The sequence below is a fragment of the Lepisosteus platostomus genome, chromosome 6, assembly GCF_059453375.1.
Source record: "Lepisosteus platostomus isolate fLepPlt1 chromosome 6, fLepPlt1.hap1, whole genome shotgun sequence".
Lineage (NCBI taxonomy): Eukaryota > Metazoa > Chordata > Actinopteri > Semionotiformes > Lepisosteidae > Lepisosteus > Lepisosteus platostomus.
The window spans coordinates 12,749,537-12,776,063 of record NC_142616.1 but is presented as its reverse complement, the minus strand read 5'-3'; the positions used below and the strand labels follow the sequence as shown (position 1 = coordinate 12,776,063).

Sequence of the window (26,527 nt, the reverse complement as noted above, 5' to 3'; positions counted from 1 at the left end):
CACCCCCTGGACAGGACACCAGTCCATCACAGGACACACACAGACACACACTCTCACACACCCTGGACAGGACACCAGTCCATCACACGACACACACAGACACACACTCTCACACACCCTGGACAGGACACCAGTCCATCACACGACACACACAGACACACACTCACACCCCCTGGACAGGACACCAGTCCATCACAGGACACACACAGACACACACTCTCACACACCCTGGACAGAACACCAGTCCATCACACGACACACACAGACACACACTCACACCCCCTGGACAGGACACCAGTCCATCACAGGACACACACAGACACACTCTCACACACACCCTGGACACCAGTCCATCACACGACACACACAGACACACACTCACACCCCCTGGACAGGACACCAGTCCATCACAGGACACACACAGACACACACTCTCACACACCCTGGACAGGACACCAGTCCATCACACGACACACACAGACACACACTCTCACACACCCTGGACAGGACACCAGTCCATCACACGACACACACAGACACACACTCTCACACCCTGGACAGGAAACCAGTCCATCACAGGACACACACAGACACACACTCACACACCCTGGACAGGACACCAGTCCATCACAGGACACACACAGACACACACTCTCACACACCCTGGACAGGACACCAGTCCATCACACGACACACACAGACACACACTCACACCCCCTGGACAGGACACCAGTCCATCACAGGACACACACAGACACACACTCTCACACACCCTGGACAGGACACCAGTCCATCACACGACACACACAGACACACACTCTCACACACCCTGGACAGGACACCAGTCCATCACACGACACACACAGACACACACTCACACCCCCTGGACAGGACACCAGTCCATCACAGGACACACACAGACACACACTCTCACACACCCTGGACAGGACACCAGTCCATCACAGGACACACACAGACACACACTCTCACACACCCTGGACACCAGACCATCACACGACACACACAGACACACACTCTTACACACCCTGGGCAGGACACACACAGACACACACCCTGGACAAGACACCAGTCCATCACAGGACACACACAGACACACACTGTCACACACCATGGACACCAGTCCCTCACAGGACACACACAGACACACACTCTCACACACCCTGGACAGGACACACACAGACACACACTGTCACACACCCTGGACAGGAAACCAGTCAAAACGTGTTCCACATGCAACAGACGTCGGATTAAGTCCTCAGTAATTACATACCAAGTGAAACTCTTTGCACTTTACAGACACAGTCGACACAGATTATTTCCCATTTTGATCTTAAATTACTTTTTACTGAAAATTAAGTTTGAAGACCATCTGGTTAGGGCGCTCGTCCCTGCTGGAGGGCGTGCTGTTTGATCCAGATCCAGCAAAAATACCCGTCGAAAGTGAAAGTAAATGTAAATGCTGTTTTTATCCCTGCGCGGCCAGACAGTCACCGTGTAGTGGGCTAAACCGAGCCAGCCCGTGCTTGTGTTTTGTGTCGGATCCTCGCGGGTTCGCGATCCGGTTCGCCTGGCTATCCGCAGTGCTGCGGGTCCGGGAGAGGACACAGGTAAGCGGGCTGGCGGGCTGGTTTCTGGGGCTCTAGCTGTGATCCTGCACCGCGGGTTTGGTCATAGTCCGCGGTTTATCCAGAGAAAATGGCCTCCCAGCGATTTCTCTCTTCCTCGCAAAATATTGACTCCCCGGCGTTCATCCCCGTGGATCACAGGCAAGCGAACAAGTAGCCGATGAGCGAGTACCGCAGCAGACAGAGCTGTAGCGCCGCACTCGCCTTTAAACGCTTCAAACACCGAGTTTGATTTCTTTCAGAGGGTGCTGACATACCCGTAGGTCGGAACTTTTTCTCTCAAATGAACCTGTTCAAATCAGATAGGTTTTCTGAAGTTTTGTTGGCCGTGTTAATATATTTTATATATATACATTACATACTGTACATGCCGCTATGGTCTGGTGCACACTAAAGTCACCTTGCAGAGGTGTACTGTGCAGAAGTCTGACCGACGTTTTCCAGCGCAACAGGTACAGTACGGTATCTGTAGCAACTCGGTGCTACGGGAACAGCGGGTTCGCCAGTGGTGCCCCCTTGAGAAAACTTTAAGTCGAGTGGTTTAATAATAATAATAATAATAATAATAATAATAATAATAATAATAATAACAACAACAACACTGTAATGCGTTACAAAATAATAATAATAATAATAATAATAATAATAATAATAATAATAATAGTAATAACGGAGTCTCCCCTTCACCACCACCAGTGTGCAGCCCCACCTGGATGATGTACCAGTCCACTCTTACACACCTTGGGGAGGAGAACAGAGCGATGAAGCCAGTTCAGAGACAGCGTATCTATTAGGAGGCCAGGGGGAAATTTGGCCAGGACGCTGGGGTAACACCCCTACTCTTTTTGAGAAACACCCTGGGGTTTTTAATGAACACAGAGAGTCAGGATCTCCGGTCTCATCCGAACGACGACAGCTTTTTACAGTCTAGTGTCCCCGTCACTATACTGGGGCATTAGGACCCACACACACCACAGGGTGAGCGCCCCCTACTGGCCCCACTAACACCTCTCCCAGGAGTCTCCTGCCAGGAAATGGGCTCAGAGAGCCAGTCTGACTGAGGGAAGGAGTTTCAGTTTCACTTTGACTTGCTCCAGGGTTTGAAGGATTTTTGTTTTACTGTAACTGAAGTAGTGAAGATCAGCGCAGGTGTGAGACACATGTTTAACTCTCCCTGTCTCTGCGTGGAGCAGTTTCTTTTGAGTTTCAATTCAGTGTATTCTTATATAGCGCCACACAACAACAAGGCTGCCCCAAGGCGCTTGACAAAGCAAGTGACCAGGCAGGCTGTGGATACAGAGCAGAAAAGACCAGAAGACAACGGAGGAGAGGAACCAAAAACTCCTCAGTAAGGAGAAAAAAACCTCTAGGGGTCCAAGGTCCACTGGCTGCCCACCCCTCTGTAACATCATACAATTAAAAAAAGGAATAAATTAAATAAGGGTATTAACCCATCCATCATGTCTTCTGTGTGTTAGTACTCCATGCAGATCTCTGTAGACCAGTAAATTCCTCCCAGACGATAGCTATATCCACGATGTCCCTCTTGGATCCATGGCAGTGATGCAGCATCCAACTCAGGTGGTGCCCAGCCCGGGCGCCATCCGGACATGTGGGGAGGAGGACAGGATAGTCTGGTCAGAACAGATGTATCTACCTGGTGGGCCAACACAGACACACAATGGCCTGTACAGCAGCACCAGCCATGGCTGCAGTAGGCCTTGATGTACGGTGTGAGTAGGCTAGGCTGAAGTAATAGGTCTTCAGGCTGGATTTGAATATTGAGACTGACTGATCCCGAATATGGGGTGGGAGACTGTTTATACTGTTGTAACTAAAGGCTTTACTGCCAACTGTTATTTTATTAATGTGTGGAATAGGAAGTAGACCTGCTTTCTGTGATCTAAGCAGGCGACTTGGATGGTAAACATTAACAAGTTCCCTTAGATAGACAGGTGCCTGACCTCCGAGAGCCTTGTTAGTAGGTAGAAGGATTTTGAAGTCCGCCCTGTACCTGACAGATTCAGCGCCAGTCTGTGGAGGATGCTGTTAGGAGGTGATTTTAATGGTTGTTGCGATAGAAATGGCCTTTCCTGAGCCTCTGTCCGTTAGGAAGCTGGGGATGAGAGGAAAAGGTGTTTAACAGAAGTTGGGAGGATATGTCAGATTCTAAATCTCTCACACTTCTTTTACGCATATATCCAGTAACTCTGCGGGAGACACCCAGTTCAGAGACTGCTACAGCTACTTCTCACTCAGCTGCTCCAGTGAATCACAGCCCCTCTTTCTGATCACAACTTGTCAGAGTTTATAGATGTTTAAAACAGAGGTGTTTATAGAGTGACCCTGCCTATCTGTCGTTACCTCCTCTCTGCTCCTGGAAAGTGTAAAGTACATCCAAGGAAAATGAAGGCTTTGAGTTTATGGCTGCTTCTTTTATTCATTAACCATGTGCAGTGTTTTATTAAACATTATGACTACCCTGGCCTGTGCCTGAGTGTTGATTGGCTCACTGCTTCGCAGGCTCCTGGTCTGAAGAGTGTTGTTATTTAATCACCCGGCCCTGAGGATTTCTGTGAGAGGCTGCCCAGAAACTACAGACTACTTTTCACCCCACATCTTGCAGTGTCTTTTTCAGACGCTCGATCTGCTCTCACGGTACAGTCTGTGTAGATATCCTTGCACATTATTTAAATTAATAGCTCGGTGATGTGGAGTGATTCTAGACTGGTTTTTAACGGGGCTCTGGTTAAGAGATCTTGCTCAGGAAGGGGCTCCCAGCCTGAACAGAGTGAACTCCCCTGTTCCAGTGAGGGGCAGGTCACCCTGACAGTGTCTGAAAAGCAGCTCTCAGAGGAGCCCTGATGAGCCTGCTGCAATGTCAGCAGTCCCGATCAGTGATGCAGCATGTGTGACAGCAGTGTAAGGGCTGGGTGTCTTTCCGAGAGAAAGCAGGGCTGTCAGTGCTGTCAGTGAGCCTGTGTGTGCTTGTGTTGCAGTGATGGAGTCTGGTCGCCCACAGCGTCTGTTTCTGATCGTCCTGTTTCTCCAGCAGCCCTCTGTCTCCAGACCAGGTACAGCTCCTCACCCTCACCCTCCCACTGACTCTCCAGGGCAGCGCGGTCCCGTTGCTTCAGGGTGAAAGTGCAACGCCATACCGTTATCTCAGCCTAGGGACTGTTGAAGCCGTGTCGTTATCTCAGCGTAGAGACGGTCGACACCTTGTGTGAGAGTGAGAGTCTCGGAGTGAGTGTGTGACTGTGTGACAGTGAGGGTCTCAGTCAGTGTGTGTGGTTGTGTGAGAGTGAGAGTCTCAGAGTGAGTGACTGTGTGACAATGAGTCTTAGAGAGTGTGGTTGTGTGACAGTGAGAGTCTCAGAGTGTGTGACAGTGTGAAATTGTGTGTTTTCTCTCTCTGTAACGTGTGAGGGTGTCTGTGACAGGTGATGTTGTGGGACAATGTGAGTCTCAGTCTGTGTCTCATTTCTCTCTCCAGAGACGTTTCAGGTTCTTGGTCCAGCTGATCCTGTTGTCACTGTGGCTGGTGAAGACACTGTCCTGCCCTGTTACCTCTCACCCAGGATCAGCGCTGAGGGACTGGAGATCCGCTGGTTCAGGGATGAACCCACTGAACCTGTGTTTTTATACCGCAAGCAAAGACCAGAGCTGCAAGATCAAGCCCTGACCTACAGGGGAAGAGCCGCACTGTTTCCAGAGGAGCTCAGTAAAGGCAACACTTCCTTACGACTGACACGGGTGCGAGGATCTGACCATGGGAGATACAAGTGCTTTGTCCAGTCTGTAAATTGGTACAATGAGGCTGTCATTCATGTGTCAGTCAGAGGTGAGTATCCTCCTCTCTTTATTCCTGGAAGGAGGACATGCTAGAGAGCGACAGGACAGGGAAATTCTTACCGAAAGTGGCCTAAAACTGCATTTTTGTGAGAAAATGACCAGTCAAGTGACCAGTATGATCTCATGAAAAGATACCAGTGATATAAGCACATGCAGTCTTTGGTCTGCTGGTTCAATTAAAGTTTTCAGTCTCTCCGATGCTGTGGTTGGCAGCTGAGAATGTATGTTAACACATTTCATCTAGAAGCGTGTTCAGCAAAGTGAAAGCGCTCCACAGCACCACACACACACACACACACACACAGGTCCAGGAGCACAAGGCCTGGAGGGCCACCTGTCTCCTCACAGCGAAGAGGAGACAGAGATGTAGAGTATGACACAGCCCTGTGGAGGCTGCTGGGATGGCAGTAGGCTCACTCCACTGTATTCATCTGCGGGAGGAACTCGCTGTGTAGCTTCGTCTTTACATATAAAACGCAAACTTCCCAGAACTTGAACAATTAATGGAACCACAGGAGGGTTCTACACAACGCTGAATCAACACAAGTCACCTCATACACTACGTGACCCAGGGAGGAGGTGTATTAAGTAACTGTCATACATGGATAAATTGATTTAGTTAAAAAAAAGAACTGACCTCTATCAGAGTGCAATCATATAAATATAATGCCCAAATACTGAGCTGTATGTTCAATATGAGATTGTTTAATAATTTTTGTACTGAGAGAGTTCTGTTTAATGGTGTACAGTAAAAAACATTAAAACTGTTACAGCACTGTTGATGCAGAGTGAGAGGGGTGGGGCGGTCTGGGGTGTCTGACAGGAGGAGAGGGGTGGGGCGGTCTGGGGTGTCGGACAGGAGGAGAGGGGTGGGGCGGTCTGGGGTGTCTGACAGGAGGAGAGGGGTGGGGCGGTCTGGGGTGTCTGACGGGAGGAGAGGGGTGGGGCGGTCTGGGGTGTCTGACAGGAGGAGAGGGGTGGGCGGTCTGGGGTGTCTGACAGGAGGAGAGGGGTGGGGCGGTCTGGGGTGTCTGACAGGAGGAGAGGGGTCGGTCCGTCTGGGGTGTCTGACAGGAGGAGAGGGGTGGGGCGGTCTGGGGTGTCGGACAGGAGGAGAGGGGTGGGGCGTCTGGGGTGTCGGACAGCAGGAGAGGGGTGGGGCGGTCTGGGGTGTCTGACAGGAGGAGAGGGGTGGGGCGTCTGGGGTGTCTGACAGGAGGAGAGGGGTGGGGCGTCTGGGGTGTCGGACAGCAGGAGAGGGGTGGGGCGGTCTGGGGTGTCTGACAGGAGGAGAGGGGTGGGGCGTCTGGGGTGTCTGACAGGAGGAGAGGGGTGGGGCGGTCTGGGGTGTCGGACAGGAGGAGAGGGGTGGGGCGTCTGGGGTGTCGGACAGGAGGAGAGGGGTGGGGCGTCTGGGGTGTCTGACAGGAGGAGAGGGGTGGGGCGGTCTGGGGTGTCTGACAGGAGGAGAGGGGTGGGCCGTCTGGGGTGTCTGACGGGAGGAGAGGGGTGGGGCGTCTGGGGTGTCGGACAGGAGGAGAGGGGTGGGGCGTCTGGGGTGTCGGACAGCAGGAGAGGGGTGGGGCGGTCTGGGGTGTCTGACGGGAGGAGAGGGGTGGGGCGGTCTGGGGCGTCTGACGGGAGGAGAGGGGTGGGGCGTCTGGGGTGTCGGACAGGAGGAGAGGGGTGGGGCGTCTGGGGCGTCAGACAGGAGGAGAGGGGTGGGCCGTCTGGGGTGTCTGACGGGAGGAGAGGGGTGGGGCGGTCTGGGGTGTCTGACAGGAGGAGAGGGGTGGGGCGGTCTGGGGTGTCGGACAGGAGGAGAGGGGTGGGGCCGTCTGGGGTGTCTGACAGGAGGAGAGGGGTGGGGCGTCTGGGGTGTCTGACAGGAGGAGAGGGGTGGGGCGTCTGGGGTGTCGGACAGCAGGAGAGGGGTGGGGCGGTCTGGGGTGTCTGACAGGAGGAGAGGGGTGGGGCGTCTGGGGTGTCTGACAGGAGGAGAGGGGTGGGGCGGTCTGGGGTGTCGGACAGGAGGAGAGGGGTGGGGCGTCTGGGGTGTCGGACAGGAGGAGAGGGGTGGGGCGTCTGGGGTGTCTGACAGGAGGAGAGGGGTGGGGCGGTCTGGGGTGTCTGACAGGAGGAGAGGGGTGGGCCGTCTGGGGTGTCTGACGGGAGGAGAGGGGTGGGGCGTCTGGGGTGTCGGACAGGAGGAGAGGGGTGGGGCGTCTGGGGTGTCGGACAGCAGGAGAGGGGTGGGGCGGTCTGGGGTGTCTGACGGGAGGAGAGGGGTGGGGCGGTCTGGGGCGTCTGACGGGAGGAGAGGGGTGGGGCGTCTGGGGTGTCGGACAGGAGGAGAGGGGTGGGGCGTCTGGGGCGTCAGACAGGAGGAGAGGGGTGGGCCGTCTGGGGTGTCTGACGGGAGGAGAGGGGTGGGGCGGTCTGGGGTGTCTGACAGGAGGAGAGGGGTGGGGCGGTCTGGGGTGTCGGACAGGAGGAGAGGGGTGGGGCCGTCTGGGGCGTCTGACAGGAGGAGAGGGGTGGGGCGGTCTGGGGCGTCTGACGGGAGGAGAGGGGTGGGGCGTCTGGGGTGTCGGACAGGAGGAGAGGGGTGGGGCGTCTGGGGCGTCAGACAGGAGGAGAGGGGTGGGCCGTCTGGGGTGTCTGACGGGAGGAGAGGGGTGGGGCGGTCTGGGGTGTCTGACAGGAGGAGAGGGGTGGGGCGTCTGGGGTGTCTGACAGGAGGAGAGGGGTGGGGCGGTCTGGGGTGTCGGACAGGAGGAGAGGGGTGGGGCGTCTGGGGTGTCTGACAGGAGGAGAGGGGTGGGGCGTCTGGGGTGTCGGACAGGAGGAGAGGGGTGGGGCGTCTGGGGTGTCTGACAGGAGGAGAGGGGTGGGCCGTCTGGGGCGTCTGACAGGAGGAGAGGGGTGGGGCCGTCTGGGGCGTCTGACAGGAGGAGAGGGGTGGGGCGGTCTGGGGCGTCTGACGGGAGGAGAGGGGTGGGGCGGTCTGGGGCGTCTGACAGCAGGAGAGGGGTGGGGCGTCTGGGGTGTCTGACAGGAGGAGAGGGGTGGGGCGTCTGGGGTGTCTGACAGGAGGAGAGGGGTGGGCCGTCTGGGGTGTCTGACGGGAGGAGAGGGGTGGGGCGGTCTGGGGCGTCTGACAGCAGGAGAGGGGTGGGGCGTCTGGGGTGTCTGACAGGAGGAGAGGGGTGGGGCGGTCTGGGGTGTCTGACGGGAGGAGAGGGGTGGGGCGGTCTGGGGCGTCTGACAGGAGGAGAGGGGTGGGGCGGTCTGGGGTGGGAGACCTGAGTTTTCTTCTTCTTCAGCAGCTAACCCATGACTGACTCTCTCCCTGCAGGGAAGACTTCAGCCTGCTCTTATAGGCATGCCCACAGCTATGTCTTGTTTGTTTACAGACTTCATTCATTCTAATGAGAGAGCCAGCTCCTGACAATCACACACTGGATTACATCATAGTATTTAATTATTGATTTGATAAAGGAAATCTGAAAGGGCAAAAGTTCTTTTAAATACAAATTACAGGATGGAAAACAACTCAGATACTCCACTTAAAACTCATATAAAAGGCAAAGCTGACTCTCAAATGTCCTTTCAGCTGTGGGCACCCAGACGGCGATCTCTCTGGAGATGCACCAGGCTCAGGGGGTCAGGCTGGGCTGTGAGTCTAAAGGCTGGTTCCCAGAGCCTGAAGTGGTGTGGCTGGACAGTGAAGGACAGAGCCTGACTGCCGACCCCACAGAGACGCACAGGGACAGCCAGGACCTCTTCACTGTGAGGAGACAGGTGACCGTGCAGCACAGCGCCACCAACAGGTTCACCTGCCGAGTTCAGCAGCAGCTGAACCAAGTGAGGGAGGCAGAGATCGACGTCCCCAGTGAGTAGCAGGGGCTCCTGTTCACAGCCTTCAGGACGCCCTGACTCTGTGCAGCTCTGCAGCTGTGATGCTGTGTTTTCCAGGTGAACTCTTCCCCCGAGTCTCTCCCTGGATGGTGGTGTTCTGGGTGTTCCTGCTCTGTGCTCTTGCTGGCTGTGCTGTGATCATGTATCTCCATGTCAAACTGCGCAGGGAGAGAGGTATTTGACCAGTTTCACTTGCTCTTTTACTAAACCTGCTCAACATGACATTTTCCTAATATGATTGTTCATTTATTTTCATTGACAAAGAATCTTTCCAGAGAGAAAAGTAAGTGTTGTTTCTTCTGGGTTTCCTGTGTTTTCTTTTGACTATTTCAGAACAATATTCTTGATGCTCAGTTGAGTGTTATCCTTTCTGGAAAATCTAGTTTCAGATATTTATGCCCCAGCCAGTGGTTCTGCTCAGGTTCTGTCACTAGTGTGATAGTAAGCAGTAACCCTGCTTAAAAACACACTGGATTTCAGGACTGTCTAGTTTAATTCATCTAATTCTACACTTTCTCAATGGGAAAGAAAGGTATTGATCTGAATTCTTACAGTGTTTTCCAAACCGTTTTCTATTGAAAATAGAAAACATGCGTGACACCAGGGAAGCAATATGACATTTTTCTTACAGAACTCATCTTACATTACTCTAACATTACCTCCAAAAACAGACCCCTGTCTGCTCTGGTGCTGAATTTGTCTCTCAACATTAGTCCCAGTCAGTTCTTTCATCTGTAGTAATGTTGCCAGTGTGGCTATATCAGCTGCTCCTCATTGTTACTGGTCTGGGAGATACAACCAGCTTCCTGAGAGAATCAGAGTGAATCGCTCACAGGGACAGGCATGTCAGATTCGTCACTCTTACACCTGTGGGTTTGTTACTTCATCACACAATTTATGCCAGAGCAAAAGGAAAGAAGTCAGAGCTCACTCACGTTATACAGCATGTGAGCATGTCTCTCCCTTATAAAAGGAGTTTGAAACAGATGTTTGGGAGAAAGGTACGTCCTCATAATAGAGGTGGACAGACAGAGTGACAGGGACAGACTTGTCTTAGTGAGCACTCTCACACTACTGAGACAGATTTTCTGAAGAGTGTGCTGGGATTTTGTTGTGATGTCACAGCACAATAGACGTGGATGTGTTACCACAGCACACAATGTATATCACAGCTGAAGAACAGAAACTGTTACTGATAGCCACATTATACAGACTTGAAACTTATTTCTTTCAAAATATAATACTGACTTCATCTGAGGAGGTGTGTTTTTACACTCAGCTAATTTAGAATGTTTTTCCTGAAATCGAATGTCTCTTGATTTTTTTTGTTTTTATACGTTGTTTTATATTCAGATTCTATTGTGTATTGAAATTCCTTAAAGACACTAGAAGTGATTGTTGAAAGGAGCACTGCTGAAGACATTGTTGAGATCAGTCTCGTATCACTGAACTAAACCTCTTTTTCTTCTTTCCACTGTAGAACAGCTGATTGAAGACCAGGGTGAGTGTGTGTGTGCTGTGATGAATACTGTGTGTGTGCTGTGATGAATACTGTGTGCGTGCTGTGATGAATACTGTGTGTGTGCTGTGATGAATACTGTGTGTGTGCTGTGATGAATACTGTGTGTGTGCTGTGATGAATACTGTGTGTGTGCTGTGATGAATACTGTGTGTGTGCTGTGATGAATACTGTGTGCGTGCTGTGATGAATACTGTGTGCGTGCTGTGATGAATACTGTGTGCGTGCTGTGATGAATACTGTGTGTGTGCTGTGGGAAGTACTGTGTGTGTGTATTGTGGGGAGTACTGTGTGTGTGTATTGTGGGGTGTACTGTGTGTGTGTACTGTGGGGAGTACTGTGTGTGTGTTGTGGGGAGTACTGTGTGTGTGTATTGTGGGGAGTACTGTGTGTGTGTATTGTGGGGTGTACTGTGTGTGTGCTGTGGGGAGCACTGTGTGTGTGTGTTATAGGGAGTACTGTGTGTTTGTTGGAATATTGTGTGTATGTATTGTGGGGAGTACGGTGTGTTTGTTGTGGGGAATACTGTGTGTGTGTATATTCTGGGGAGTACTGTGTGTGTGTATATTCTGGGGAGTACTGTGTGTGTGTATTGTGGGGATCAATTTCGATCACTTGTTCTGTTGGCGAGCGTGGCGCTCAGCTGTGTCTCTGGAAGCTCGAGAGGAGTCTGCACAATCGAGTATTAGCGCGCGCTGTATCGACGTAGCGCAGTACGTGCGCTGCGTATTTGACACACAAACGCATTTTATCAAAATACAGAATATGAGAACCCGTCTCAAGCTTTCTGAAACCGATTAAGTAAATAACAGGTGACACATTTACATCATTTTTAATTATTCCATTTTTAATTCCCAATTTTTCAGTGCACACAACACATTTCCAGGGTCATCTAGCAGTACCACCTGAGGGCGCTCCACATACCACAGTTTGAGAACCAGTGTTATAGAAGAATGACAGACCATAGTACTGCTGATAGCCCTGCTGAAGAGACAGCAGTAAACTGGGAACAGGCCTGTGTCACAGGGAGTTCAAACTGGGAACAGGCCTGTGTCAGGGGGAGCTCAAACTGGGAACAGGCCTGTGTCACAGGGAGTTCAAACTGGGAACAGGCCTGTGTCAGGGGGAGCTCAAACTGGGAACAGGCCTGTGTCACGGGGAGTTCAAACTGGGAACAGGCCTGTGTCACTGGAAGTTCAAACTGGGAACAGGCCTGTGTCACGGGTAGTTCAAACTGGGAACAGGCCTGTGTCACGGTGAGTTCAAACTGGGAACAGGCTCAAACTGGGAACAGGCCTGTGTCACAGGGAGTTCAAACTGGGAACATGCCTGTGTCACAGGGAGTTCAAACTGGGAACAGGCCTGTGTCACAGGGAGTTCAAACTGGGAACAGGCCTGTGTCACAGGGAGTTAAAAGTGGGAACAGGCCTGTGTCACAGGGAGTTCAAACTGGGAACAGGCCTGTGTCAGGGGGAGCTCAAACTGGGAACAGGCCTGTGTCACGGGGAGTTCAAACTGGGAACAGGCCTCTGTCACTGGAAGTTCAAACTGGGAACAGGCCTGTGTCACAGGGAGTTCAAACTGGGAACATGCCTGTGTCACAGGGAGTTCAAACTGGGAACAGGCCTGTGTCACAGGGAGTTCAAACTGGGAACAGGCCTGTGTCATGGGGAGTTCAAACTGGGAACAGGCCTGTGTCATGGGGAGTTCAAACTGGGAACAGGCCCGTGTCACAGGGAGTTCAAACTGGGAACAGGCCTGTGTCACAGGGAGTTCAAACTGGGAGTGGAACTAATGGTTCTTTTTCTGAAAACATTTGAGTTAAACTCTGTTTAATCCTTTTTCCTGTGAGTGGGGTGCAGATCTCTGCTGGACTGACTGTTTGTTCTTGTTCTTTACCAACAGGAAGTGCTGCCGCAGAAAGAGGTAAGCCATTTCTGTTAACACAGTATTTTCACCTTTGAAACTTTTTTTTTGTTTCGGGTTGTCATTTTTTCTTTGTTTTCCGTTTCAACGTGATCATAAATTGGATTTTTCAGTGGTTTATGGTGTTATCGTTAACTTCATAAGAATGTTTTTAAGAAAACCAGAGAACTAGTCGTTTCCTTCATGTGCTGAAAAGAAAAGAGAAACAGTGTTTCGGATGTGGAGCCTTCTGCAGGCGTCAGAGTCTCCACACATCCACGCACTCGCCACCACATTCCAGCTGCAATTAATCTATTATCCAACCACTTTCCCCCTTTTGTTTGACTTAACCCTTTCTACCTCACCTCATCTACTCACCTGAGCTATACAGTACCTCTCGCCGCCTGATTGTCTCGCTGCTCTTGGTTAACGATTCTGCCTTCCCACCTCCTGACCACGGTACTGCCTAACGATCTGGACTCTCAGGGTCTGAATCTGCCCCCTACTGGTATCTGACAACAGGTGACACCTTCTTGAGACCTGAAGAACATCCACGGCCGGAAACGTTGTGACTCTTCTCTTTTCAGCATGGAATAAACGTTTGCTTGTTCCTCTGCCGCCGATGCATGCGGACGCAGCTTCCCACCTGAATTTCCCTCAAATGTACGGTATACAGTAATTTAATCGTTAAATAGTGAGCATCTCAGGCAAGGTGGCCGGTAATTCTCTCCACAGCCACAAGAGTTCAAAGCGGTGTGAAGCCTGATGTCAGATAATATCGGCTGTGATGATCAACACAGACCATACAGATAGGCTCCTCTTATCTAGAAAACAGTGGCTTTCAGCCAGCTGCAAGTTAAACATCCTTCCCGTGGCAGCAAATACTGTATATGTGTAGCAAGTGTGTTCAGCATCTGTCCTGTATGTGTTCAGGCTATGCTATTGTCCCTGTGTGTCTGTGGGGCTGTAGGATGTTCTTCCTCACCTCTTTCAGTGCTTTTCGTAAATCCCTTCTACTGTTACCTGGCTTTCTTTCTTTCATTGACAGATACTCTTTCTGCAGAGAACAGTAAGTGTGTGTTTCTCTGTGTGACCAGTGACTCAGTTCGAATGCAGTAGGGTTTATCATGGCAGCCGTGCATCTCTCTCTCTCTCTAAAGTTCGGCTCCATTCAGGTCTGGGTGCTTACTTTTTCATCACCTTAGTCCTACTGTAGTCAACACTTGAGTCCTTCTTGCTGCAGGTATGACCCCATGTTTCACAGATACAAATCAATGATCAAATATTGTGATCCAACACAGAGAGGCATCTGTACATATTCAGCACCCTGTAGCACTGAAGATGTGTGTTGTTGTGTTGAGTTATTCATTGTCAGTCCGCTCACCAGTTCTCAGCTGGATTTACTGCTTTGACTAATGAAATGCTTGTGACTGATTTCTGTTGCTTCTTCTCATTGACAGATAACCTCTCCACACAGAATAGTAAGTATTCAACACTAATCATGCATGTCATGCATTCAATATCGTGAGCCTCTGAACTGAGGATCTGCTTTTTGATTTTCTGTTTTATTGTACACTCCTTAGGGAGTTGTTCATCTCTGTATGCAGGCTCTGTAAAATGATACACAGTTTTGTTTCAACAGGAATTGCAAACAAAATCGATTATTAATTCCTTGTTTATGTTGTGAATGAATAGATATCAGTCCTGTGTTTTATACTACTAGACTTTAAAACTTTATCTTTCTTTCATCTGCAGAGGAACATTTTGAGATATTGGGTGAGTACGCAGTATGTGTGTAGTGTAACACTGCTGCTGTGTGCATTGGGAGTAGACAGTGTGTGTGTAGTGTAACACTGCTGCTGTGTTCATTGGGAGTAGACAGTGTGTGTGTGTAGTGTAACACTGCTGCTGTGTGCATTGGGAGTAGACAGCGTGTGTGTGTAGTGTAACACTGCTGCTGTGTTCATTGGGAGTCGAGTGTGTGTGTAGTTTAACACAGCTTCTGTCTTCCCACACGTGTCTGGGAGTACAAACAGACATGAGATTATTCACCTGTGACAGATGTGTATTGTCCTTCTGTATAGAACTGTTGCTTTCCTGTGTGTTTGTGGTAGCCATGTCTTTCAAATGTTGAGTGATTTTATAGAATTTGTGTTCAGCTGAGTCAGGAGCAGGAGTCAGTGTGAAGTGTGTGAAAGGGACAGAGTGACTCCTCACTCCTCAGACACAGGAGAGGAGTCCTGTAGGAGAGACTCTGCTCTCAGGGAGATCCTGGAGAAACTGCTCTGTGTCTCACTGCTGTTTCTCTCCTCTTCCTTTGACAGGCGCTCTGAACAGAGAGATCGGTGAGTGTTTCTCTCATCACTGCTCTCCTTCATGTTCCTCAGTCCTCTACTGTGCAGTTTCTAGTGTTTGATACAGTTCAGGATTTAGTAATGGTCATTTTTGATTCCACAAATCCTACAGTTCTGGTGTCAAGTGATGTTTTGGTGGTTTGTGGTGCTCTCCTTATTTTTTTCTTATCCACCAGTAAGAAATGTTACTCTTATATTAAGATGTTTGCAGACTTCAGTTCATCTGAATTTTCACATTTCATGTTCTGTTTCTTTCTGTACTGAAATGCTTTAAATTTTCCTTTGACAGAGTCTCTGACCACACAGAACAGTAAGTGTTTCCCATTACTACTTTCTTCTGAATTATTGGTCATCCTTTTCTGCGCTTATTTCAAAGATGTTAGGATTTCTTCATGATATATGTCTTGTTTCTGTAATCATACACTTAATGTCCATAGATTTTGATCAGGTTTGTTGCCTTTTTGTTTCAAAACGTAAATATTTTATGTTTAAGAAACTATACCCTTGTTAAGAGATGATTGCAGCATTTAGGTAGTGTGCATTTTAGTCTTTCATACTTTCTGTAATTTGTTTTCAATTAAAATGTAGTGAATAAAGCAACTTATGCACATTTATTAAAACAACATTTTTTTAATTAAAGCAATTTGTGTTTTATTTATCAATGTAATTCTTAGTGCACCAGTGTGAATTTGGATTCCTGTCTGCCCCTTATCGAAATGCTTGTGTACAGATAGAGGCAGACTAACAAGCCTGTCCAGCTGAGACAGATGTGTGCAGAGTGATTCATCCAGAACTGCTCGTGTTCCTCTTTCTGGAAACAGTGCAGCTGAAGCTGCTGGGAATCTGAGTGTCCTGTGGGCAGGTGTGTTAGTTAGAGGCGTCTGCTGCAGTAACACTGTCAGCTCTCACTGCAGGGGTCTGGCTGTGTCCGTCTGTCAGGGCTGCGCACAGTCACTGCTAGAGTCAGTGTGGGGGACAGAGGGGTGCAGATCTCTGCTGGACTGACTCTGTGTGTCCTTGTTCTTCACCCACAGGACAAGTCTCCCTAGAGAAGGGTAAGAATGCCTGTAAATACAGTATATTCATAATCAGACCTTTATACTCATTTCAGGGTTTGATATTTTTTCTTTTTATTTCAGTGTAATCCTAAATTTACATTTTTGTTCTTGACATCATTAACTTTAATTTCACCAAAAGGAAAGATTACTTAACATCACAGAACTAGTCTTTTTTCGTTAATGGCTTTTTAAAATGTATTGAGCATCAAAAGATGAGTAACACTGAGTATAGAAGAGTTTGGTTGATCAGCTGTTTCTGGTGTCCTATTGACGGAGTGCCTGTGGCCCTGAATGAGCTGGTTCGTGAGACAGCAGGTTGAAGCCTGATGTTAGATACTATCAGTCCTGATGGGAGACGCAGACAGTAGCGGTGTGGCCCCTTATCAGGAGAACAGCGCGGTGCTGGAGGCTGGACTGGTCTCCCCAGAGCCAGCTCCTCTGTAGGGACGAGTCTGCTTGTTGTACAACAGACCAGTGGGCAGGCAGGTCTGGGAGTGATGGTCTGGAGAGGAGAGTCTCGTCTTGTAGCGATGATGGCACCCTGATCAATCCTGGGGCCTCAGCCTCCCTTCATCCCCAAAAGACATCATTCCTGCAGGACAATGTGTGTCCTGTGACAGCAGCTTCCTTGTCGGATGAGAGAGGGGGAGTTCAGCTGTGGATGTGCTGCTCGTCAGACTAGATCCACAGTTCGAGCTGTCTAAGGGTCTCTATTTATTTGGCTTTGCAGTCAGGAGAGCAGACCCTGGTTCTGAAGCTGGTTATACTGAGACTGTGTATTAACAATGATTCAGTCACTGACTTCTCTTCTTTTCTCATGGACAGCTAAGCTTTCTGCAGACAACAGTAAGTACTACTTCTACTGTTTTGTTCTCTTTGACAGAATCTGTTTCTAAAGAGAAGGGTAAGAATGTTCCCGTGTGTCCTGAGTTAAGATGTTTTCAATACCTTGTTTTGTTGACTTTCAGAATTTGGTCATTGTGTCTCTGGAAGTCTTGGTAGTGAGTTAGTTGTCTTGAAGTGAGTCAGGAGCAGGAGTCAGTGTGGAGTATGTGAAAGGGACAGAGGGACTCCTCACTCCTCAGACACAGGAGAGGAGTCCTGTAGGAGAGACTCTGCTCTCAGGGAGATCCTGGAGAAACTGCTCTCTGTCTCACTGCTGTTTCTCTCCTCTTCCTTTGACAGAAGCTCTGACCGAAGAGATCGGTGAGTGTTTCCCTCATCACTGCTGTCCTTCATGTTCTTCAGTCCTATACTGCACAGTTTCTAGTTTTCGATACAGTTCAGGATTTAGTAATGGTCAGTTTTGATTCCACAAATCCTACAGTTCTGGTGTCAAGTGATGTTTTGGTGGTTTGTGGTGCTCTCCTTATTTTTTTCTTATCCACCAGTAAGAAATGTTACTCTTATATTAAGATGTTTGCAGACTTCAGTTCATCTGAATTTTCACATTTCATGTTCTGTTTCTTTCTGTACTGAAATGCTTTAAATTTTCCTTTGACAGAGTCTCTGACCACACAGAACAGTAAGTGTTTCCCATTACTACTTTCTTCTGAATTATTGGTCATCCTTTTCTGCGCTTATTTCAAAGATGTTAGGATTTCTTCATGATATATGTCTTGTTTCTGTAATCATACACTTAATGTCCATAGATTTTGATCAGGTTTGTTGCCTTTTTGTTTCAAAACGTAAATATTTTATGTTTAAGAAACTATACCCTTGTTAAGAGATGATTGCAGCATTTAGGTAGTGTGCATTTTAGTCTTTCATACTTTCTGTAATTTGTTTTCAATTAAAATGTAGTGAATAAAGCAACTTATGCACATTTATTAAAACAACATTTTTTTAATTAAAGCAATTTGTGTTTTATTTATCAATGTAATTCTTAGTGCACCAGTGTGAATTTGGATTCCTGTCTGCCCCTTATCGAAATGCTTGTGTACAGATAGAGGCAGACTAACAAGCCTGTCCAGCTGAGACAGATGTGTGCAGAGTGATTCATCCAGAACTGCTCGTGTTCCTCTTTCTGGAAACAGTGCAGCTGAAGCTGCTGGGAATCTGAGTGTCCTGTTGGCAGGTGTGTTAGCTAGAGGACTCTGCTGCAGTAACACTGTCAGCTCTCACTGCAGGGGTCTGGCTGTGTCCGTCTGTCAGAGCTGCTCACAGTCACTGCTAGAGTCAGTGTGGGGGACAGAGGGGTGCAGATCTCTGCTGGACTGACTCTGTGTGTCCTTGTTCTTCACCCACAGGACAAGTCTCCCTAGAGAAGGGTAAGAATGCCTGTAAATACAGTATATTCATAATCAGACCTTTGTACTCATTTCAGGGTTTGATATTTTTTCTTTTTATTTCAGTGTAATCCTAAATTTACATTTTTGTTCTTGACATCATTAACATTAATTTTACCAAAAAGAAAGATTGCTTAACATCACAGAACTAGTCTTTTTTCTTTAATGGCTTTTTAAAATGTATTGAGCATCAAAAGATGAGTAACACTGAGTATAGAAGAGTTTGGTTGATCAGCTGTTTCTGGTGTCCTATTGACGGAGTGCCTGTGGCCCTGAATGAGCTGGTTCGTGAGACAGCAGGTTGAAGCCTGATGTTAGATACTATCAGTCCTGATGGGAGACGCAGACAGTAGCGGTGTGGCCCCTTATCAGGAGAACAGCGCGGTGCTGGAGGCTGGACTGGTCTCCCCAGAGCCAGCTCCTCTGTAGGGACGAGTCTGCTTGTTGTACAACAGACCAGTGGGCAGGCAGGTCTGGGAGTGATGGTCTGGAGAGGAGAGTCTCGTCTTGTAGCGATGATGGCACCCTGATCAATCCTGGGGCCTCAGCCTCCCTTCATCCCCAAAAGACATCATTCCTGCAGGACAATGTGTGTCCTGTGACAGCAGCTTCCTTGTCGGATGAGAGAGGGGGAGTTCAGCTGTGGATGTGCTGCTCGTCAGACTAGATCCACAGTTCGAGCTGTCTAAGGGTCTCTATTTATTTGGCTTTGCAGTCAGGAGAGCAGACCCTGGTTCTGAAGCTGGTTATACTGATATACTGAGACTCAATATACTGAGACTGTGTATTAACAATGATTCAGTCACTGACTTCTCTTCTTTTCTCATGGACAGCTAAGCTTTCTGCAGAGAACAGTAAGTACTACTTCTACTGTTTTGTTCTCTTTGACAGAATCTATTTCTAAAGAGAATGGTAAGAATGTTCCCGTGTGTCCTGAGTTAAGATGTTTTCAATTCCTTGTTTTGTTGACTTTCAGAATTTGGTCATTGTGTCTCTGGAAGTCTTGGTAGTCAGATAGTTGTCTTGAAGTGAGTCAGGAGCAGGAGTCAGTGTGGAGTATGTGAAAGGGACAGAGGGACTCCTCACTCCTCAGACACAGGAGAGGAGTCCTGTAGGAGAGACTCTGCTCTCAGGGAGATCCTGGAGAAACTGCTCACTGTCTCACTGCTGTTTCTCTCCTTTTCCTTTGACAGAAGCTCTGACCGAAGAGATCGGTGAGTGTTTCCCTCATCACTGCTGTCCTTCATGTTCTTCAGTCCTCTACTGCACAGTTTCTAGTTTTTGATACAGTTCAGGATTTAGTAATGGTCAGTTTTGATTCCACAAATCCTACAGTTCTGGTGTCAAGTGATGTTTTGGTGGTTTGTGGTGCTCTCCTTATTTTTTTCTTATCCACCAGTAAGAAATGTTACTCTTATATTAAGATGTTTGCAGACTTCAGTTCATCTGAATTTTCACATTTCATGTTCTGTTTCTTTCTGTACTGAAATGCTTTAAATTTTCCTTTGACAGACTCTCTGACCACACAGAACAGTAAGTGTTTCCCATTACTACTTTCTTCTGAATTATTGGTCATCCTTTTCTGCGCTTATTTCAAAGATGTTAGGATTTCTTCATGATATATGTCTTGTTTCTGTAATCATACACTTAATGTCCATAGATTTTGATCAGGTTTGTTGCCTTTTTGTTTCAAAATGTAAATATTTTATGTTTAAGAAACTATACCCTTGTTAAGAGATGATTGCAGCATTTAGGTAGTGTGCATTTTAGTCTTTCATACTTTCTGTAATTTGTTTTCAATTATAATGTAGTGAATAAAGCAACTTATGCACATTTATTAAAACAACATTTTTTTAATTAAAGCAATTTGTGTTTTATTTATCAATGTAATTCTTAGTGCACCAGTGTGAATTTGGATTCCTGTCTGCCCCTTATCGAAATGCTTGTGTACAGATAGAGGCAGACTAATGAGCCTGTCCAGCTGAGACAGATGTGTGCAGAGTGATTCATCCAGAACTGCTTGTGTTCCTCTTTCTGGAAACAGTGCAGCTGAAGCTGCTGGGAATCTGAGTGTCCTGTTGGCAGGTGTGTTAGTTAGAGGACTCTGCTGCAGTAACACTGTCAGCTCTCACTGCAGGGGTCTGGCTGTGTCCGTCTGTCAGAGCTGCGCACAGTCACTGCTAGAGTCAGTGTGGGGGACAGAGGGGTGCAGATCTCTGCTGGACTGACTCTGTGTGTCCTTGTTCTTCACCCACAGGACAAGTCTCCCTAGAGAAGGGTAAGAATGCCTGTAAATACAGTATATTCATAATCAGACCTTTATACTCATTTCAGGGTTTGATATTTTTTCTTTTTATTTCAGTGTAATCCTAAATTTACATTTTTGTTCTTGACATCATTAACTTTAATTTCACCAAAGGAAAGATTACTTAACATCACAGAACTAGTCTTTTTTCTTTAATGGCTTTTTTTAATTTATTGAGCATCAAAAGATGAGTAAAACTGAGTATAGAAGAGTTTGGTTGATCAGCTGTTTCTGGTGTCCTATTGACGGAGTGCCTGTGGCCCTGAATGAGCTGGTTCGTGAGACAGCAGGTTGAAGCCTGATGTTAGCTACTATCAGTCCTGATGGGAGACGCAGACAGTAGCGGTGTGGCCCCTTATCAGGAGAACAGCGCGGTGCTGGAGGCTGGACTGGTCTCCCCAGAGCCAGCTCCTCTGTAGGGACGAGTCTGCTTGTTGTACAACAGACCAGTGGGCAGGCAGGTCTGGGAGTGATGGTCTGGAGAGGAGAGTCTCGTCTTGTAGCGATGATGGCACCCTGATCAATCCTGGGGCCTCAGCCTCCCTTCATCCCCAAAAGACATCATTCCTGCAGGACAATGTGTGTCCTGTGACAGCAGCTTCCTTGTCGGATGAGAGAGGGGGAGTTCAGCTGTGGATGTGCTGCTCGTCAGACTAGATCCACAGTTCGAGCTGTCTAAGGGTCTCTATTTATTTGGCTTTGCAGTCAGGAGAGCAGACCCTGGTTCTGAAGCTGGTTATACTGAGACTGTGTATTAACAATGATTCAGTCACTGACTTCTCTTCTTCTTTCAGCTAAGCTTTCTGCAGAGAACAGTAAGTACTACTTCTACTGTTTTGTTCTCTTTGACAGAATCTATTTCTAAAGAGAAGGGTAAGAATGTTCCCGTGTGTCCTGAGTTAAGATGTTTTCAATACCTTGTTTTGTTGACTTTCAGAATTTGGTCATTGTGTCTCTGGAAGTCTTGGTAGTGAGTTAGTTGTCTTGAAGTGAGTCAGGAGCAGGAGTCAGTGTGGAGTGTGTGAAAGGGACAGAGGGACTCCTCACTCCTCAGACACAGGAGAGGAGTCCTGTAGGAGAGACTCTGCTCTCAGGGAGATCCTGGAGAAACTGCTCTCTGTCTCACTGCTGTTTCTCTGCTCTTCCTTTGACAGAAGCTCTGACCAGAGAGAAGAGTAAGTTTTTCCTACTGGTACTGGTTTCTTTTCCTTCATTCTTCACTGCTCTAGTTTTAGTGTTTGATGTAGTTTAGGATTTGTGTCTGTTTTCCTTCTGTCCTCTAATCCTGTATCATGTAGTCCTGTTTCATGGCCTTCTAAAGTTCTGGTTTCTCTTTTCTCTTCAGAGGAGCTTAAAGAGAAGCTGGGTGAGTAGTCTCTTTTTGTCAAACATAATTATTTATTAAGGTTGTTTTCCCCTTCATAATATTTTTGGCAGGGATTGCAAAAGTCAAGGAAACACACAGCTGTCCAGAATTTTAGTTTTTTGTTATTCTTCACCAACAGGACAAGTCTCTCTAGACAAGAGTAAGAATGTTCTGTAAATACAGTATATTCATAATCAGACCTTTGTATTTTTTCTTTTTATTTCAGTGTTATCCTAAATTTATATTTTTGTTCTTGACATCATTAACCTTAACTTCCCCAAAAGGAAATATTTTTTAACAGCATCACAGAACTAGTCTTTTTTCATTTATAGCTTTTTTGATTCATTGAGCATCAAAAGATTTGTAAAATTGAAGAGTTTGGGTTGATCAGCGGCTGGTGTAGTTGGAGGCACATGAATTCTTTATTCTCTGGCACAGCTTTGTTGAGAGGAGTACTAATCCAGGCACACTTGGTTAAACAAATATTTACTCCAATGAGAAGACACAAACTACACTACACACAACAAAACATACAACAAACAAGTTACTCTATGTACAGTATTTACAAACAAGGCGTTTCAGAGGCCTAACATTCTGGACACCCAGAAAACCCCAGACTGCTACCTAGAGAGGCCATATAAGAGATGAGCTGCCTTCTAACTAAATACAAAGCAACCTGCAGTTAAATCTCTCTCTCTGCACCCCATATGCCACAAAATTAATGTTTTGTATACATCCCTATATCCCTGTCCTTAAAAGTGCACCCTAAGCAGGAAAGACATTTCTAACTGAGCTCTCTTTTTCCCAGGAAACCCAAGTTACCTAAAAACACAGAATAGCAAGCCCTCTCTAGTAAGGTTCAGATACTGAGCTCCTGTCAGGTTTGGTCTGGACGATCATGAATTATGAGCTCTCGCCTGGCGTGAGCTTCAAGTCCCAACTCCTCTGGACTTCTCTCTCTCCTCTCCTTCTTCCCTGCTTCTTGCCATTAATGTGATCTTATATTGTGTGTGTCTGTACTGCTCCTTGACAACCTACAGTACCTACAGTACCCTGAAAGGTTATATTTCTCTCGTATTTTCAGCGTAAAATCAAGCTGATAAACAACAAAGACATTTTTCATACCCTTATTTTGCTCATCTTTACCAAGGGTGTCAATAATTCTGGAGGGGACTGTAGGTATACTAAGGTAAACTTTACAATGGTTTCTGCTCAAGGGATCTCAGACCCCCCAGACCTCAGCAAACATCCTCTCTGCTTTGAAGTTAGAAGTGTTAACTCTTCCCAGTGTCACAAACTTTATCTGAAATCTTAGAGACACTTCTCAGTCACCTAAAGCGGTAAGAATAATAATTTCATATTATATTTTCTTATCTTAAGGGTCCAATGAAGATTAAGAAGAAGACTCATCCTCTCCACCTGGTAACCGTACAACACCTGGTTCTTCCTCACGATCCCCTGACATGAAACCTACTGGTTGATCTGGAACAACATCTTCTCAGTACAGCTCCAGAGTGTACAGACCATAGAAAGGCACTGTGTTTGACTAAATGGTCATAGAATTATTTCATGCAGGAGCTTGTCAAAACGGCATCCTGTTTCTTAAAGATCAAAGTCGTCGTGCCAGCATTTATCAATGCCAATCACTGACCACTTTATTAGGATCACAGAATATTCGTCTCACGGAAGTCGGGGGATCGCTTGACGCACAGGGCAAGATGGCTGTCTTTCACTTTCACACTGATACATCGAATTCACCCTCCTGGAAAGTACGCAGCTTGGACTGTCCTGACAAGCCTGCTAGCAGCCCCGATATCCTTGTGCGGAAAGATAATGGATGTTGTAGCGATGTGATATTTCAGCTGCACATTAAACGGATTGACTTGTTCCTTCAAATGCAACAACAGTTCTGGTTATATCAGACGCTTTCACTGAGCTGCATGGCAACGATCGACAATGATCCACATATTTGCTGACCATTTAAAGTAAAGGCTACATGTGCTGTAAACTCTTAAAAAACTTTTCAGATGCATTGGAATTGTTTCTTATGTTTATGGTTACTGTCGTTGGTAAATGTAAAACAATACAGGATTAAAGGTAACATCTAGGATGGGGTGGCAAGTCCATATTTAGGGGTGTCCACCCCTCCTCCGGCTACACCCCTGTGACAGGGGTACGCTGTACCCCAGCTGAGGGGTGGCGAGACCAGACCTTGAGAAATACAGTCGGACAAACACATTGTGATCAAGGGGTGTCCTAGAGCAGTGGAAATCTCTACAGCGTTATTAGTGGCTCTGTGACATGGTTCCTGTTGACCCAACACTGCACACTGTCCCAGCGACAGAAACGTTTCTAAAGGAAAAAACCTCAGTCAAGGACTGACTCAGCATCTACAGTATGTGCACAGTCTGGGTGGTGTTGGACTGCTGTGTCTTGTGAGATTGTGCAGCCTGTTTTATCACCTGGGTCACTAGGAGAGTGATAAAGGGACTCGTTCTAATCTTTAAAAAAAACGCCATATTTTAACAAATTCAGAATAGCACTTCTTTACGTGTGACGTATGTACACTGCAACACAAGTCCTGATTAAAAGTAAAATATCGTTGCTTCTATCACAGTGCAAGATAAAATAAAAGATTCTGCCTGGAGCGCTATGGAAGTGTTTTTAAACTGTTTTGTCTGTGTATTTTAACACCTCTTAAAGTGTAAAAATGTATTTACATGCCTGAGAAGTAAAGACTACAATCCTGTTGTTTTTGTAAGTTATAAATTGTTTGTTCTTCTTAAGAATGCACAGAATGCACACTGTTCTTTTTAAAATCTGCACGTGTTCACATACAATCAGATCAGATTAGCTACTAGCAGTTGAACCATATACAGTTTGTACAGTAGATGGGCAGAATGACCTGTTGTTTAGAACTGTTGTTATTTCACACGCACTAGAGTGATTACTGATGTGAACAGTTTGTATTGGAAAGTAGTGATAGTGTAGTAACACTGCAGTACTAGTTCAAGCAGGCAGCTGCGTCAGCATGCGCAGGCTGCAAAGGAACAGGTAAAGGTTTATTCCGGGCTGAAAAGAGAAGAAAGGAAACACAACGTTTCGGCTGTGGAACCCCACACCCGAAGAAGACTCCACAGCCGAAACGTTGTTTCCTTTCTTCTCTTTTCAGCCTGGAATACACCTTTACACTGCAGTGCTGCTCATGGTAACTGCATCGACAGCACAAAAACACATCATTTTCCTCACTGTAGCTCTGTCACAGTTCAGCTACACACCAGCAGGTGTTACACGTCATGTTGACACTGTATTTTATCATTCTGTTAGGAATCTGTAGTCTGTTGGAATTCAATAAGCTTTTTGCCAGTGTATTTGAGTTTGTATTTTTGAATAAAAGTTAAACAATTGTTTTAAAGTGACTTTTTTCCCCTCTCTGTGATTGGCGGGTGTTAATCACATGTTGAAAGGTTGCTGTATGAAAAACTCTAGATCAGAGACAATGGGCAACACCTGGCTAGTATCGACATCTCCAGTTCTTGGGAGCTTCCCAGCAGGAAAGGAGCTGAGGTGTAGGGGTTCTGAGACACACCAATCAAAGGAATTGGTTTTGGTGTATCTTGTTTAACTAAGCTCTCGGTATATCATTAAGAAGCATCAACAATCAAGGAAGATCCATACAAAGAGAGAAGAAGGAGGGGCAGAGGAGAGGGGAGAAGGGATGGAGAAAATAAGATGAAGAGACAGGGCCAGGCGGGAGGTCCTTGTTCTGATCAGCCTTTAAGACCGGATATAAGTATTTGAACCTTGTTAAGACGGCTTGCCATTCTGTTGTTTTTAGGAAATAGAATCCCCTCTGTTAAAAACGTTCTCTCCTGGTTGGTGGGTGCATCTTTAGAAAACGGAGATATGTTCCCATTCCATTCATCCTGTAGCACCTGGGTTGACAGGGAGATTGGGCTCTAGGTGATATTCTGTTTGCTGCAGCAGGCAGGACTGTCGCTCTTGCTGGCCTGTGCCACAGTCCCCCATTGTCAGGGTGAAAACCTACAGGCTTGGTGCAGGAAGCAGACTCTTCTGGGACGCTGCTGAAGGTGCTCCTGCTGGGCTTCATTGCCAGTGCAGCCTTCGGGAGAAGTCACACAGCACAACCCCTTCAGTTTCAAGAGTTAAAGTGTCTCAGTTGGCAGACAAATACCTGCAAAGCCGCTAAAACCTGATTTTTTCAGGAAGAACTATGTGAATATTTTAATCAGGTGACAACAGCAGATAAACATCTGAAGGACACTTCCTTATACTTTATACCCTTATAT

At 47.2% G+C, this 26,527-nt stretch overlaps 1 protein-coding gene across 13 annotated transcripts; it reads left to right on the top strand.

The window, feature by feature from the left end:
- The first annotated feature begins 1,262 nt into the window (after nucleotides 1-1,262).
- Nucleotides 1,263-25,632, top strand: LOC148660409 (butyrophilin subfamily 1 member A1-like). Of its 13 annotated transcripts, XM_088637804.1 has the most exons (26): nucleotides 1,263-1,628; nucleotides 4,170-4,304; nucleotides 4,646-4,720; nucleotides 5,143-5,490; nucleotides 9,118-9,396; nucleotides 9,480-9,596; nucleotides 10,903-10,923; nucleotides 12,847-12,867; nucleotides 13,895-13,915; nucleotides 14,307-14,327; nucleotides 14,602-14,622; nucleotides 15,171-15,191; nucleotides 15,490-15,510; nucleotides 16,235-16,255; nucleotides 17,084-17,104; nucleotides 17,444-17,464; nucleotides 17,763-17,783; nucleotides 18,508-18,528; nucleotides 19,380-19,400; nucleotides 19,740-19,760; nucleotides 20,059-20,079; nucleotides 20,804-20,824; nucleotides 21,646-21,666; nucleotides 22,006-22,026; nucleotides 22,197-22,217; nucleotides 23,598-25,632. In XM_088637804.1, exons 3-26 carry the CDS (start codon nucleotides 4,648-4,650, stop codon nucleotides 23,612-23,614), a joined length of 1,233 nt encoding a protein of 410 aa, XP_088493930.1. In that variant the 5' UTR covers nucleotides 1,263-1,628; nucleotides 4,170-4,304; nucleotides 4,646-4,647; the 3' UTR covers nucleotides 23,615-25,632. The 13 variants fall into 13 exon arrangements, with proteins under 13 accessions (XP_088493930.1, XP_088493932.1, XP_088493931.1 ...); XM_088637805.1 differs by lacking the exons at nucleotides 4,170-4,304; nucleotides 17,763-17,783; nucleotides 18,508-18,528; nucleotides 19,380-19,400; nucleotides 19,740-19,760 and having other exon boundaries at nucleotides 1,268-1,628; XM_088637806.1 differs by lacking the exons at nucleotides 4,170-4,304; nucleotides 17,444-17,464; nucleotides 19,380-19,400; ... (1 more) ...; nucleotides 20,059-20,079; nucleotides 20,804-20,824 and having other exon boundaries at nucleotides 1,267-1,628; nucleotides 17,084-17,127; nucleotides 17,765-17,783.
- The last annotated feature ends 895 nt before the right edge of the window (nucleotides 25,633-26,527 follow it).